The sequence below is a fragment of the Panicum virgatum genome, chromosome 2K (assembly GCF_016808335.1).
Source record: "Panicum virgatum strain AP13 chromosome 2K, P.virgatum_v5, whole genome shotgun sequence".
Taxonomy (NCBI): Eukaryota; Viridiplantae; Streptophyta; class Magnoliopsida; order Poales; family Poaceae; genus Panicum; species Panicum virgatum.
In genome coordinates this window covers 12,305,111-12,319,543 of record NC_053137.1, presented here as the reverse complement: position 1 = coordinate 12,319,543, position 14,433 = coordinate 12,305,111, and the positions used below count along the sequence as shown (strand labels likewise).

The 14,433-nt window shown below is 44.6% G+C and overlaps 2 protein-coding genes across 2 annotated transcripts; one reads left to right on the top strand and one right to left on the bottom strand.

Annotated features, from left to right (window-relative positions):
- The first annotated feature begins 453 nt into the window (after positions 1-453).
- LOC120667070 (KH domain-containing protein SPIN1-like) lies at positions 454-6,497 on the top strand. Its single transcript, XM_039947089.1, has 7 exons — positions 454-647; positions 777-865; positions 2,743-2,894; positions 3,141-3,260; positions 3,348-3,464; positions 4,591-4,734; positions 5,929-6,497. Exons 1-7 carry the CDS (start codon positions 568-570, stop codon positions 6,070-6,072), a joined length of 846 nt encoding a protein of 281 aa, XP_039803023.1. The 5' UTR covers positions 454-567; the 3' UTR covers positions 6,073-6,497.
- A 4,930-nt stretch (positions 6,498-11,427) lies between these two features.
- LOC120667063 (formin-like protein 5) lies at positions 11,428-12,880 on the bottom strand. Its single transcript, XM_039947077.1, has one exon. The coding sequence runs from the start codon at positions 12,690-12,692 to the stop codon at positions 11,700-11,702; it is 993 nt and encodes a 330-aa protein (XP_039803011.1). The 5' UTR covers positions 12,693-12,880; the 3' UTR covers positions 11,428-11,699.
- Positions 12,881-14,433: the final 1,553 nt, after the last annotated feature.

Sequence of the window (14,433 nt, the reverse complement as noted above, 5' to 3'; positions counted from 1 at the left end):
TGCTGACAGTTGTGTCCTTGAGCTCGTATGGGCTGTACGGGAACATGTAGGCTAGATGGGCCAAAAGCCCAAAAGTAAGGTTCTGGCCTTTCAAATATTTTCTAGGCTAAGAGCCCTCAAGCTTTTCTTTTTTTATATAAGAAAAAGAGGCCTCAAACTATGTTAATTGGTTTTAAAAAAGAGGTGCTAAGTATCTCTAGTTTTATAGTAATTGTATGTGATAAAAAAAATTTAAAGGTAACCTTCTAAAAAAATTCAAATGTATGGATGGAAACTTTGTTAGATCAGCCTTTATCATTTTTAATTTTTAGATCAAGTAACACCTCTCCTCTTTTACATCGGAGCAGCTTCACTTTATGCAGCAACACCTGCAGGCTACAACCAAAAGCAGCAAGACATTTCTACCACCTCACACCAACATCCCTTTCTTATTTGTTTTCCTCTTTTGGGCTGGGTCCCTCTCCCAGTCTCCCTCCTCTCTCTATCATCACCCTCCTTCCTCTGGAAGGAAAAAAACCTCTTCCCCAGCTCTCGCTCTCTCTCTCTCTCTCCGACCCGGCCGCCACCATGTCAGGCCTCTACAGCCAGGGCTTCTCCCCTGCAAGAACCCTCTCCCCCCAGATTAGGAGCAACCCCGATGCTGACAGGTACTGCTGATTTCTTATCCGATTGCTCCTTACTGATTCTTGATCCAAAGATTGCGCCTCCAGCTGCTTCTTTCCCCCCTTACCCTTGTGATTGATTGGTGGTGCGGTTCTTGCTTGGCTTCTTTGCAGCCAGTACTTGGCCGAGCTTCTTGCCGAGCATCAGAAGCTGGGGCCCTTCATGCAGGTGCTGCCGATATGCAGCCGGCTGCTCAACCAAGGTGAGATCTTTTTTATCCCTCGCTTACTGTTGCTTGCGGATTGGTGAGAAATCCTTTTGCGGATGAGTACTAGACTATCGGAGAGGGTTTCTCTGGTACCGGGATTGGGGAATCGCCTGATCACAATGCTCCGATGGCTGCTGATCTTTTCTGCAGCTTATGTTTTGGGGGGATGGTTTGTGCGGTGATTGGATAGGTGGCAATCTACCATCTTTGTTTTTCGAAACTAGCACAAAACAGTCTTGTTAGTCTTATTGAGCTGATGGAAACCCGGCTGGGATTGCCAATGGATTGGCCTTTAAGTGATGTAGCGAATTGTTTTGACTTGCTAGTAACTTCTGTAATTTTTTCTTGGTTGATACTTGATACTAGTTCATAGAGCATCTGTAGATGTAAATAGCAATGACCCATTGAATGTGGAAGGTTCTTTTAGGGGATGGACATCCATTGTTGGTTGCTTCTTCATCACTTGCATTGTGCAGAGTTATTAGGTTGGTTGTATGTATTGCACTGTATTGGGTTTCGATCATCTTGTTTAGAAAATATAATTCACTATTTTCATTTGTGGAAATCACTTTTTCCTTTTTGTGGTGCTGTTCACAGCACCTAATGCATCTTTTCTCTATTTATGTAGGCTGGAGCTTTCATACTTATCCATAAATGTTTAAAACATCCATTTTTTATCATGCACGAGGCTTTATCTCCTTTCCTATTTTTCAAGCCTGGCCTACAGTTTTACCTAAGTAAATGGACTGAATAACTTCTAATTTTCTGTTGGGAAATGCTGTGCATATGGCTGGATCACACAGCCCCTGTGTACAACCAACACCGGTGCTGTTACTGTTTGTGCACTGAGCTGTGGGCTATGACTTGGTCCGTTGGTCACACGTGTGGGTCATACATCCTAGTCGTATGTGTAGAAAGTCCTGTTCTGATTAACCATGTAGATACTTTGACCTTTTTCAATATTCAAAACAGGAAGTGACTTTTTTCCTTTAAAAGGCCTTTATACGAGGCCAAACTGGCTTTTGAAGGATGCTGATTAAAAGATGCAAAGGGAACTGTAGTTTACTGTAAGATTTCTGAATTTAGGCGGCAGGAATAGACACCTCTTACAGAAACTGAACCCTTGGCCTCCCCTCAAAGAGCTGCTAAATTCATTTTTTTTAGATAATGGAAATGAGTTCCGGCCTCTACCAAGTGTATACGGCCATTGATTACCACAAAACATACCGGCCATTGGCTAAGTGGGGGGTGAAAAAAGGAAAAATGATCTAAACCAATCCTGAGCTTATGTTTCCACCCATGACTGGCTATCTCCAAGGCGACAGCCTGCAATGCGAGACTCGCCCTTCGGAAGAGCATGTTTGTCATATCTTCATGCTGCAAGTGCGCCCACAGGTGCAACCAGTAGGTTCCCTTGAAAACAGCCTGCATAAAAGCTGCTAAATTCATGGAGTGCTACTTCTGAAAAATGGGTTTTCTCCTTTTGTCTTTTGGTCTTAACAAATGAATATCATATCTTATTTTAGATTGGTATTTTCCTCTTCGTGTTGTATATATGGATTTTTGGCAAAACCCATCAGACTATCCATCAAAAAGGAAAGTTGAAGGCATAGACCAGATTGAAGTATAAAATTTATAGTTGACCATAGAAGTATATATGAAACTCGATCTACTGATCACAAGTAACTGGTTTTGCATTATGTAACATTGGAGATGTTTTTTCGCTTCCACTCTTTCCTGTATATGTGTTCCATACTGCACTATGATTTTGATTATAATCAACAGTAAAATTTTGTAGAAAATTATTGAAGCCTTCGTGATTCTGACTAGTAATGGCTGATTCTTTTTGTTTCATCATTTGTGTTACATAGAAATCATGCGCGTATCAAGCATGGTTCACGACCATGGGTTCAGCGATTTTGACAGGCGTCGGTTTAGAAGTCCTAGTCCTATGTCTTCACCAATTGTTCGGCCTAATCTACATAGCAATGGATTTGGTCCTTGGAATGGGATACCCCAAGAGGTAAGCATATGTTAATCGATGTAATTAAATTCCTATTTTAACATGTTTTGACCTCTTCAATAACCATCTTTTTAATGTGTTTCTTCTTTAATTTTTTTGGATTTTCAACTCTTGTTACGTTCTGGTGACAGCTTTACAATCATGTTGGCTATGATTACCTATCACATGTTATCATGTTCTGTAGTGAACATAGTTCAGCCCAGGATTTGTCTATTTCACAAATAATAATTGGTTTTAATATAACAGAGGTTGGGCTTTCCTCCTCCTGGAACAAGTATGGACTGGCAAGGAGCACCACCAAGTCCTGGCTCTTATATTGTGAAGAAGATTATACGCTTGGAAGTTCCTGTCGACTCCTACCCAAATGTATTGCCTCCCACAACTTGTGCAATTTATCCTTCAGCACTGAATAATGTTTCAGTTCTAATATGTTCCACTTTGAAATTTCTCCAGTTCAATTTTGTGGGGCGCATTCTAGGTCCAAGAGGTAATTCTCTAAAGCGGGTGGAAGCATCAACTGGTTGCCGTGTTTTTATTAGAGGGAAGGGTTCCATAAAAGATACAGAAAAGGTAACCAAAATGTTATATTTTGTAATCATATCCCACCTATGTGCTTGTGTAATTTATGGTATCTTAAGTTTAGAAAGGTTTTATTGCCTGTTGGATCAAGGAGCTTCTCTAACATATTTAGTGTAATGTAGTCACAGAACCCTACAAACTACATGCCACTTCAGTTTTTTTTCCTGACTTGTAACCCTAATGGTGTTCAACTAGTCTTGCTTGCCTCTGACCTTTGCCATCACTGCAATGGGTTAAACTCCGGTATTCATGATCTTCAAATTCTTGCCTGACTTGACCAGCAAAACTAAAACATATAAAGACAGGCACAACTTTGTTTTGGGTTAACACTTAGGTACTGTTCAAGGCAGATCACATATGCATGCTGCCTTGCTTATAGACCTCGGTGTTGGCTTGAGACTGAGTGACAGAATATCCTGTTCAAGATCCAATCCTCCCATGGCGTTCTGAGAAAGATCATCACTACGTGACTAAGGGTGTATCTGGGAGTTTTTTTTCACTAAAGAATACCCTATTCTGCATCTGCCATCACAATTTTGCAGTCTTTGTTTTTCCTTCGTACCATTGAAGCATCATTAGTTTTGGGTGAATATATCCTTTCCCAAACTGTACATCTTCGATGTTCAATCCTAGATCCACCTGTATTATGAATATCCATTAACCTTACTAGAGCCCACTTTTGAAGAAGCCTTGAGAGTCGGATCCATTTTCTTTTATTTTCCCTCACTAGTCACTTTCCCATGTCTTAGAAATTCGGTGCCTTAGCATTTAGTTATGTATTATGGTCAAATGTGTTGGATTAGTGCAATGTTATATTTGGTTTAGGAACTCATAATATTCACTGATGAATGTTATCACATATATTTGGATATCATATATTAGCCTGTTTGGATTTCCGTGTTTTCTGCTTGCAGTGGCTCGTGGTTACCTTTGGGAAGGCAGTCTTACCTCCTTAACTTATTATTGTCATTAAACCATTATTATGATAATCAAGAAGTCAACATTAATCTTTATTTCTTCATATTTACAACTCATGTGGTCCTACTGCTCCATTTTCTCTCTTCTTCTTTATTCCCCAAGAATATACAGTTAGGCATTTTTGTTTTGATTGCTTTAGGAGGAGAAGCTTAAAGGAAAACCTGGGTATGAACATTTAAATGAGCCACTGCATATATTGATTGAGGCTGAGTTACCAGCGAATATCATTGATACAAGACTGAGACAGGCACAAGAAGTCATGGAAGAACTGCTAAAGCCAGTGGTAAGTTCTTTTAGTATATAATAAAATTCTGCGTGCAGGGTCCTCTTCTGTGATAGATAGGACTTTGTAGGGGTACTCTTATTTGAAATCGTGCAAGAATAGATGATCCGTGCATTTCTTTATTTTGAAATTTGAAGTTTGGATATTTTTCACTTCAAATACTTGTCAAACTTCCTTTAGTTGGTAAATTGCTGTTAAAGGCTAGTGGTGTCAAACTCTGCATCACTTTGTATCAAGTGAGTAAGTGACTAGTTGCAGCTAAAATGAAGTTCTGTTTTACAATGAAAAGAAATGTATGTCCCAAAACTTGAAGGTGTTATAGTGCATAAATTTAGTGGAAAGTTTCTCAAAATACAAAAAATTCTGTTTTTGCCAGAAAAAGTTTCAACCTTCCTGTAAATAACAATATTCCCTAAAATAAAAATGAGTGGCATGATGGGGTTGTTAAGGCCAATATACTATCTAGGCCCATGTTGGTCCATATACTGCTGTCCCTGTCTACATATATACACACCTAGACTGATGATATCCATCCCTGTGTGTGACATAGATTATCTTAAGGTAACATGGTATCAAAGTCATGGATTAGTGTTAGAGCTAATCAAATTTTTTAGCCACCCAAGATCCCTTTTCCCCTTCACAGCGCATCGCCGTCGCCCGTCATGCGGCCGTGCGCACCTGCTGCCCCCGTCCCTGCCTGTCGTGCAGCCGTCCCGCACCTGCTGCCCCCATCCCTGCCTGTTGCGTGGACGTCCGTGCACCTGCCGTGCCCGTCCTATGGTAGATTTAATATTTGTTTATTTAGATTTGATATGTGTAAATCTCCCTCAAAGGATACTATGTTATTATGGTGTCAAAGGTGCAGAGGCCACTGTTTGTGGCTTGTGGGGTATTAATAGGTTCAGTAGAGAACACATGGCTATTCACTTGAGAGAGCCAAAGAAGAAATGGCATGCTAAAATCTGATTTTGTTGACTTTTATCATTTTATAAGCTAGGTTTGGCTAATTGTGAGCTACATGCTGTTTGTTCTTTAATAGCAATTATTGCCCTTTCGCTCAATGTTCCTGTAAATTGGTTTTCACCTACCATGAACCTAATCTGCATATATTGTATTTTCCTTATATTTTCCTCTTAAGTTCTTTTGAAAATCCAAAACATCTTCGAAATAAATACTTGTTTTCCTTTTATGTAGGACGAGTCACAGGATTTCTACAAAAGGCAACAACTGAGGGAACTGGCCATGCTAAACTCAACTCTGAGAGAAGATAGTCCTCATCCTGGAAGTGTCTCTCCATTCAGTAATGGGGGCATGAAAAGGGCGAAACCAAGTCAGTAGCTAGGGATGCTGCTTCTCCACCCTTCAGTCCTACAAGGTGCAGCATCAACCAGGGGCTCTTGAGTCTTAAGCCTGCGCTGCTTATATCGTGGGTGCTTGTGTAAGAAAAGGTATGCGTTTGCTGGATGGTTAGTCTGGTATCAAGCGCATTTTCTCCTTCGGATAAGGAGAAATCAATGGCTGTTGAACCGTCTGGATCTTGTGTGGATCCAGGCGTGTTGTTGTAAGGTCATGGACATTCATTTTATTCGTTATTGACTGTTTAACCCTAAGTAGCTTGTGATGCTGAGGATAGGTGGTTTCAGGGGAAAGACTAGGTAAGTCTGATAATGTGATCTATTCGTTTAGGTGTTTAATTAGGTTGTATTAGTCCCCTGTTACATTATGGAGTTGAAAAAAAAAACAGAAGATCATGGTCCACTCCACTCTGTGATTGTTTGATGGTGGCAGCTTTGAATGAAAAATGTGAGATCAAAGTGCAATATACTCGTATGGGGTTCCCATATTTCCCTTACAGTACAAAGGGGATCCATGGGAATTCAATTAATGTGGATTTTTAAAACAAACAAATGGCTAGGTATCATTCTACAAATTGAGTTGTTAGAGTTGACATACATCTTTTGACCAGAAAAGGTTAGCGTGCATCTTTACTTGCCCATTTGGTGCCCCCTTCGGGAACAAATAAATAAATGACCTCTTTTTATTTGACCTTTTTCTTTTTATTGATTTGATGTATTTGAGAAATAAATAAATGATGATTGGGTCATTGATATGGTTTGCAAAACACACTTTGATTAACATGTTCTCTTGTTGTAGTATGTTTATAAAATATAGAAAAAATTATATTAAATCAAGGAAAATCTAACTTTTATATTGAAATAAATTTTTTTATCCAGAACAAGTATTTTAGACGTGGGTCATGAGTCACGGTAAAAAAATGTAAAAACTGATTGGGTCGTTCTGAATGATGGTAAGATGGCACCCGCTAATTCGCTCAACAAACATTGATGACCAATTACTTCGAGAAAACATTGATGACCAAGTTAATGGTGAGTTCCGGCTCCTTTAAAGTGACGAGTGCTTTCTCCGTTCCAAATTATTAGTTATTTTATCTTTTTTATATATAAAGATCTTGCTATGAATCTATACATAACATATATCTAGATGTATAGTAAAAAATATACATCTACAAAAATTAAAACGACTAATGATTTGTAAATTGGAATGCCGGTAATAAGGAAAGTTCGATTGCCGTGACTATGGGCCTGTTTAGTTCATTTTGCAAAATAATTTTGCAAAGGAATCTTGGTCATTTGAAGTAATAAATGAAGTCTATTTGCAAAACTTTTTGCATAGATGGGTTGTAAATCGCGAGACAAATCTAATGATGCTAATTAATCCATGATTAATTAATAATTAGCGGATAGTTACTGTAGCATCACTATTGCAAATCATGGATTAAGTAGACTCATTAGAATCGTCTCGCGATTTACAGCTCATCCATGCAAAAATTTTTGTAAATAGACTTCATTTAGTACTTTAAATTAACAAAATTTCTTTTCACTTTAATGTGTTTACGACTTTTTTGCGTTTACAGAACAAAACATGGCCTATATATTATCCTGCCATGGGTAGTACAGATGACCATGGTGACGTCGTCGCCTGACGAGGTAACCTCAGGACAGAAAAGGAAGAGTCCCAAGACTCCCAACCCCACCGCAGTGCCGTGTCCTCGGAATGCGTGATGGCAGCAGCGCCCACCGGAAAAGGTTATCGGCGGTAGGCCCTACTACCTAGCTACTCCTACTACCATGCCCGCGTCCAGCGACGGCGGCGGCAGCCGCGGCGGCCGTCGGCGTGTCGGGGCTTTACCGCGGTCTGCGCGGAAAGCTGTGGCAACCTGCCCGTGGGTTTCCATCCCAGTCGGCCTCTCTCTTTGATATTTGCCTTGATATTTCGTGCCAGGCTCAGGCATGGCCCCACCGCCCACGGGATGGCCGACGGGTGATGCTGCAACCTGCAGGCTGCGGAGATGGAGAAGAGCCACTCGCCTAGCTAGCTGCGATACGGCCGTGTCCCAGGATATATACTAGTACCTCGAGTGAGTATATCACTCTGATCTGCTAGCAACGAGCAGCAGTATTTTTCTCTCATACTAAATCAGCATCAGCTATCAGCCAACTAGCAATCAACCAGTAATATACTAGTACCAGCCGAACAGAATGTATATCTATTTGTGAGGGTGAAAGGACGTAGAGCTGTAGAGGGAAAGAGATGTGTGCGAGCCATGTTTGAGACTTTTTGGTGAGCAATCAAGTGTAGCCGGGGAGAATATAATATGATGCCACCATGTACGCAGCAAACGAGTGACCACCAGGGTTTACAAAACCGGTGGGAACCGGTCAAACCGGTCCGGTCGGTTCCGGTTTAGGCCGGTACCAAACCTGCCCAAATTCAAAATTCAAATTTGAATTCAAAAAAATGAAAAATTCCCAAAAAAAAATTCCTAAAAATACTTCAAGGTGCGACGAATCTAATGGTGTCAAATTTTCTTCAAAATTAATTCGTTTAACATACTTTTCGGGCATTTAAAGTTAAATCAAAAAAGAAAAGGAAAAAAATGAGACGGCCCATTAAGGCCCACTTGGTAAACCGTTCAAACCGGCCGGTATACCATTCCAAACCGGTTACACATGCGATTTTAAATTTGGATTTGAATTCGAACCGGTCAAACCGGCCGGTAAACCGGTCAAACCGGCCGGTAAATCGGTCTAACCGGCCGGTATACCGCTACGAACCGATTGAACTGAGTTTTCTGAATTCAAATTTGAATTCGACCGGTACCGACCGGTTTCCGGCCAAACCGGACCGGTATACCGGTACCGGACGCCGGCGGTTTGGCCGGTCCGGTCGGTAAATGAAACCCTGGTGACCACTGGGACATGATCCAGATCATCAGTAGAAAACATGTTAAACAGTAGTGGAGGATGAATTAAATCTGAGATATGGCGGGTAACAAATTTGAGCTCATATTATCTATTAGAGTATAAGAAAATAAGGTGGATAGATAAACTAGCATGTAGTGTATTTATCAAAAGACAAGGTATCGCAACGGCCACGTACCTTGCCATGCTGGTCCTCCGCCAGAGCTAGCTATACACTGTTATTTTCTTGCTGGCCGGGTGCGAATGCGACCGAGAACGTACCTCGTGGACAAGCGTGGAACATAACTACAAATCAATCGACCGCATACAAAAAGTCTATCATCCAGATGTTGTGGTCCATCAAGGGCGAAAGTCAGAAAATCCACGCGAGAGCAAGAGGGTAAAGTGTAGCGAATTGCTATAATCAGAGGGGTTAAATTCAGATTTATTTTTCTTCAATTTTCGCCGTGAAATTTTATATTCATAGCTTACGGGGGGGGGGGGGGGGGGGGGGTTGGCTTTACATGACAAGACTCTCGTGATCGCTCGCATATGAAATTGTGAATCCAAGATCTCGGCTGGGCAACAGCAGTGCTGCGTATAGATCAATCATCATCTAAGTGACATGTTGATACATGAGAGAGTTTGAACTTTGAAGCAGCCTGCCAGATTGGCTAGACCAGCTAATGACAAAAACCACAATAATTGACGCCTAGTATAACTAACGCGATCAGTACAGAAACGAGGGGCTAAGCCCCCTACCCACAAATGGTACATGGACGCAAAGCATGCACGAGCAAAGATTAGAGCATCTCCAACCCACCCCTCTTCCCACCTCCTATTCTGGTTTTAGGAGAGAGAAACCAAAAAAATCCCCTCCAACCCATCTTTTATCACGTTCCTAATGATCACTCGTGATGCTATCAATAGAAAAGTTTGAAAAAAAACGAACTCAAGAGTTTCACAACATTGTTAGTCATTGAAAAAATAAAGATAAAACAAGAGACTCTATTGTAAATTTCTTCCATTTTTATATTTATCCTATAACAAATTGAAACTTTTCTTTCGCAGCCTCATATCAATTTGTTTAGAAAACAAACTTTTACATGGAAATGTTCCTCTACGATACTGCAGAGGAACTCGCTCCCACTAACACGCGGGTCCGACCGCACTGGTTCCACACGTCAGTGTGACGAGTCCCTCTACAGTACTGCAGAGGAGACTCATCCCTTTTATGTTTGCTCATCCTTGTACGGACTTTTTCAAATTTTAATTCATGGGATTTATTCCACTTTAGGTCTTATTCAGCTAGGTGGAATTTATTCTGAATTAGGGATGATAGGTACAACAAGATACCAGAATTTATTTCGAATCGAGAACTAGTCGAAACAGAAGACTCTTAGGGCTTGATCGATTAATCGTCTCCAAAGAGGGGGCGGGGGAGTGATAGGAGGAGATTGATGGAACTTTTGTTGGGGATTTAATCCCTCCCAACCCCTTCCATGCCCTTAATTTTCTTCAAACCAAATAAGCCATCCCACGCACCAAAAAGGCCAAGAAGATGGGTTTGGTCATGGTGGCATGGCCTCGCTGGGCGGGAAGAGCATGGACAAACTCGTGAGAAAGTGAGCATTTTTTATTTGCAAGCAATTTTTTGTCAAAACTGTTACTCCCTCCGTTCCAAAATATAGTTCGTTTTGACTTTTCTAGATCCATAGTATTTACTATGTATTTAAATATAATACATGTCTAAATACATAACAAAATATATGAATCTAGAAAAGTTAAAACGACCTACATTTCAGAACGGATGAAGTAGTTACATCATCAACTGGTAACTGTTTTGTTCTCTCCTCTCTCTCTCTCTAGTTCTTCCCGCTCCGAGCGCTGCCACGCAGTGAGGCAACGGACGTTAGATCCTGGTGTCAGGAGCGTGCGCTGACAGAAAGCGCAAGCCTGCACGTGCGCAGGTTAACCGCTTGACCACACGTCAGGGTCCAATGAAGGATCACATACATGTACAGAACCAAGTCTTCTTTTAAGGCCCCAAACTCCTCCAAACTTTCTAAATTTTCCATCACATCGAAATATTAAATATAGCAAATGATCCATGCATGAAGTATTAAATGTAGGTAAATAATAAAACTAATTGCATAGTTTTAATGTAGTTGCGAGACGAATCTTTGAGCCTAGTTAGCCTATAATAAAACAATATTTACCACAAACAAAAAGTGCTACAAAATACTTCAGTGTCATATGTGACATTTTCTACCAGATTTTGGCAGATCTAAACACACCCTGAAAACAAAAAAAACTCTCATACGACTTTCACTGCCACAAAAACTGCAGGAGGATCCAACGAAATGGCCACAACGGCTGCAACATCAGCAGCAGCAATCTTGCAATCTCCACGGCCAGAGAACCTTGCCCGGATCAGGAAAAAAATGTCAACGCATATTATTTATAACACATCAAAGGGTTCAGCAAATTTTACAGATCAGATCAGCTGCAACTTCAGCAGCAGTAGCAGCAGCAGCATATGTACATCATCATCATCAGTTCATGAATCAGAGGAGTTACAGAGATTGTCGACATTAGCATCGATTGCAATCACGACGCGAGGAGGAGCTGGTACTAGTAAGAGATTCAGATTGGTACCGAGGAGGAAGAGAGCGGCGGGGGATGGCCGGAGAGGTGGGCGGCTCAGGCGCGGCTGGCCTCCTCGGCAGGTGGGGTGCGGAGGGCGGGGACGCGCCCGCCGCAGCCCGACCGCTTCTTGCGCTTCCCGGACAGAAGCGCCCACAGTGGCAGCGGCGTGAACGGCGGCGGCGCAGGCGGGGAGGCTGAGGAGGCCGCGCCGACCTGCTTCCCGATCTCCGGAAGCGGAGGCGGGGAGGGCAGCCGCTTCTTCGGCGGGAGCAGAGGCGGCGGCGGCGGCGGCAGGTACTGCTTCTTCGGCGGGAGCAGAGGTGGCGGCGGTAGCTTCGGCTGCTCCTCCCGCTGAGGTAGGCGTGGCGGAGGCGGCGGGCGAGGGGGCAGGGGCGCCGCGGGCGGCGGAGGGCGCGGGGGCAGGGGAGCCGCCGCGGGCGGAGGAGGGAGCGGGTCGCTGTCGGCGGCGGGCAGCGGGTTGGTGGAGGCGCCCGGCCCGCGGATGCGGATGCGCGCGGCGGGCGGAGGGAGCGGGTCGCTGTCGGCGGCGGGCGGCGGGTTGGTGGGGGCGCCCGGCCCGCGGATGCGGAGGCGGGCGGCGTCGTACGCCGCGGCGGCCTCCTCGGCGGTGTCGAAGGTGCCGAGCCACAGGCGGCGGCCGCGCTGCGGGTCGCGGATCTCCGCCGCGAACCGGCCCCACGGCCGCCGCCGCACGCCCCGGAACCGCACCCCCTCCGCGGCGTCGTCCTCCGCCTCCTCCTGCCCGCCGCCGCCGCCGATCTGGAGCAGCACGCGGCTGCGCTTCACGCTCCTCCCCGCCTCCTCCTCCTCCCCCTCCTCCTCATCCTCGTCCTCGCTGGAGGACGAGTCGGTGGCGTCCTCGTCGTGCACGATGATCCGCACCACCCGGCACCTCGGCGCCGCCATCGCCATCGCCGCCGCCGCAGCCGCCCTCGCCACCTCGCTCACCTCCCCCTCCTCCGCCGCCCTCACCTCCTCCTTCAGGCCAGTAGGGTCCATCCCCACGCCTCCGCACGGTCTCCTCATCCCATAAGAGGAGCAGCACCGCCTCAGCCCACGATCGCGGCGGCCATGGGCGGCTCCTCAGCTAGGGCTAGGGTTCCGGCGAGCGGCGAATCAGCGGGTTCCGGTGGGGGGGCCGAGCGGGAAGCGAGAAAGCGAAGGGGAAATTGGGGACGGACGGGCTCGAGGAGGCGAGAAGCGAAGGGGAAGAGTCGTTTTTAGCCGAGCAGGGGCAGGGGCAAAGGGGGTCAGGGGCGTTTCGGTAATTCCGCGGTGGCGGTGCCTTGCAAGGAATCTCCGCCTCAGGGCAGGGGGGAGCCCACGTGGCGGGGCGGCCGCCGTGCGGGGCATATTCGGGGAGGGGAGGCGGGGGAAGGCGGAATGACGGGGGTGCCCCTCGGGCCGGATCTCGAATATTCGGAAATTCAAACGAGGGTTAAACCGGGTGGGGTGCGTGTGGGAGAGAGATAGAGAGAGAGTTCGGACGGGGAGCCGTTTCTAGAAGCTGCTAAAATAGAGCTGGGCTCGGACGGGCTCCCCGGCAGTTTCAACTTGCGCATCAAGAAGAACTGGCAACGTTCAAGAACAGAAAAAAATAATAATAATGTGAAGCCCCGCGACATGATTATATGTGATTCGGTAGTTTAATTAATTAAGGATGTAGGAGTAGTGTGGGCTCCCGGGCTAGCAAATACCCAGGTTTCTGTTGTGTTTTACTGTACTTGTCCATGATCAGTCCGCAAATACGCACAGCACAACAGCACCGGTATCACAACTGCACTCAAAATTTGTTAGTAACATTAAAATTTAATCAGAGCATATATAATTTGTAGCAGAAACAAATAGAAATATAGGACTTCCATCCTACAGTAGTGTGCATCACCATTTCCACAAGCAACTGACTGGGAGTTAGTCCTAGAAAGAACCAACATTGAAAACCTGCATCCTTCAGCAAGGAGCTGAACTGAGACGTCTCTTCTTCGAACTCTGGATTTTAAAATTTTAGCAACAAGGGTGAGTACAATTTTGTACTCGCAAGACTTCGGATGTATATCAAAAATCCTATAATATATGCATAGTTAATCAAGAAGGCTGACAGGTTTACTAGCACTAGGCTGCATTTTGTTTGGGTGTATCATCATACGCATAATTTTGAAAATATTTTGTTTTATACAAAATAGACCGACATCACCAATCATGACTCCCCATTCCCCATTTCGCGGTCCTTTGACCATCTATATCGGTCCACCACCTTTGAACCGGTGCAAGTGTTATCAAACAATTCACATACCAAGTTTATCAAATCATAAGCTCTAAAATCGGCTGTCTAGTTCAAGTGCTCTTGACCGTGAGCACGGCTATTCGAATAGTTTTACACCCTGCAGAGGTTGCACACTTTCCTCATACGACATGTTTCGCTTTGATGCCAGCGCGTAGCTAGCGCGCAATTACACAATTCCTTAGATGTGTCGGCAAGCTAACATGACAGAGCCGTTACATCAGCCGGACCCAATAAATGCTACACGACAGACTATAGGAGTATCGCGGCTCCGTACATCTGACCGGGTTAGCTACCCCGACACCGACGAACTCCTCGAGCACTCGGGCGGTAGCATTCTCTCGGGCCGACTGACTTAATAAGCTAAGGTCAGTGCCCATTTAGCCGTATGGTTGCACTGTAATACTTGACTTGAATCTTGCCAATTACCGGTGCTTAATTTGACACGGGTGATAAGTTCTTAAAATGCGCCGGAAACGCATACAG

Bases quoted from the DNA above. Each gene is read 5' to 3' on its own strand.
- LOC120667070 (XM_039947089.1), top strand. From the start codon at position 568: ATGTCAGGCCTCTACAGCCAGGGCTTCTCCCCTGCAAGAACCCTCTCC. The intron at 866-2,742 runs GTGAGATCTTTT...TGTGTTACATAG, and splicing joins CAGCCGGCTGCTCAACCAAG to AAATCATGCGCGTATCAAGC. The intron at 3,261-3,347 runs GTATTGCCTCCC...AAATTTCTCCAG, and splicing joins CTGTCGACTCCTACCCAAAT to TTCAATTTTGTGGGGCGCAT.
- LOC120667063 (XM_039947077.1), bottom strand. From the start codon at position 12,692: ATGAGGAGACCGTGCGGAGGCGTGGGGATGGACCCTACTGGCCTGAAG.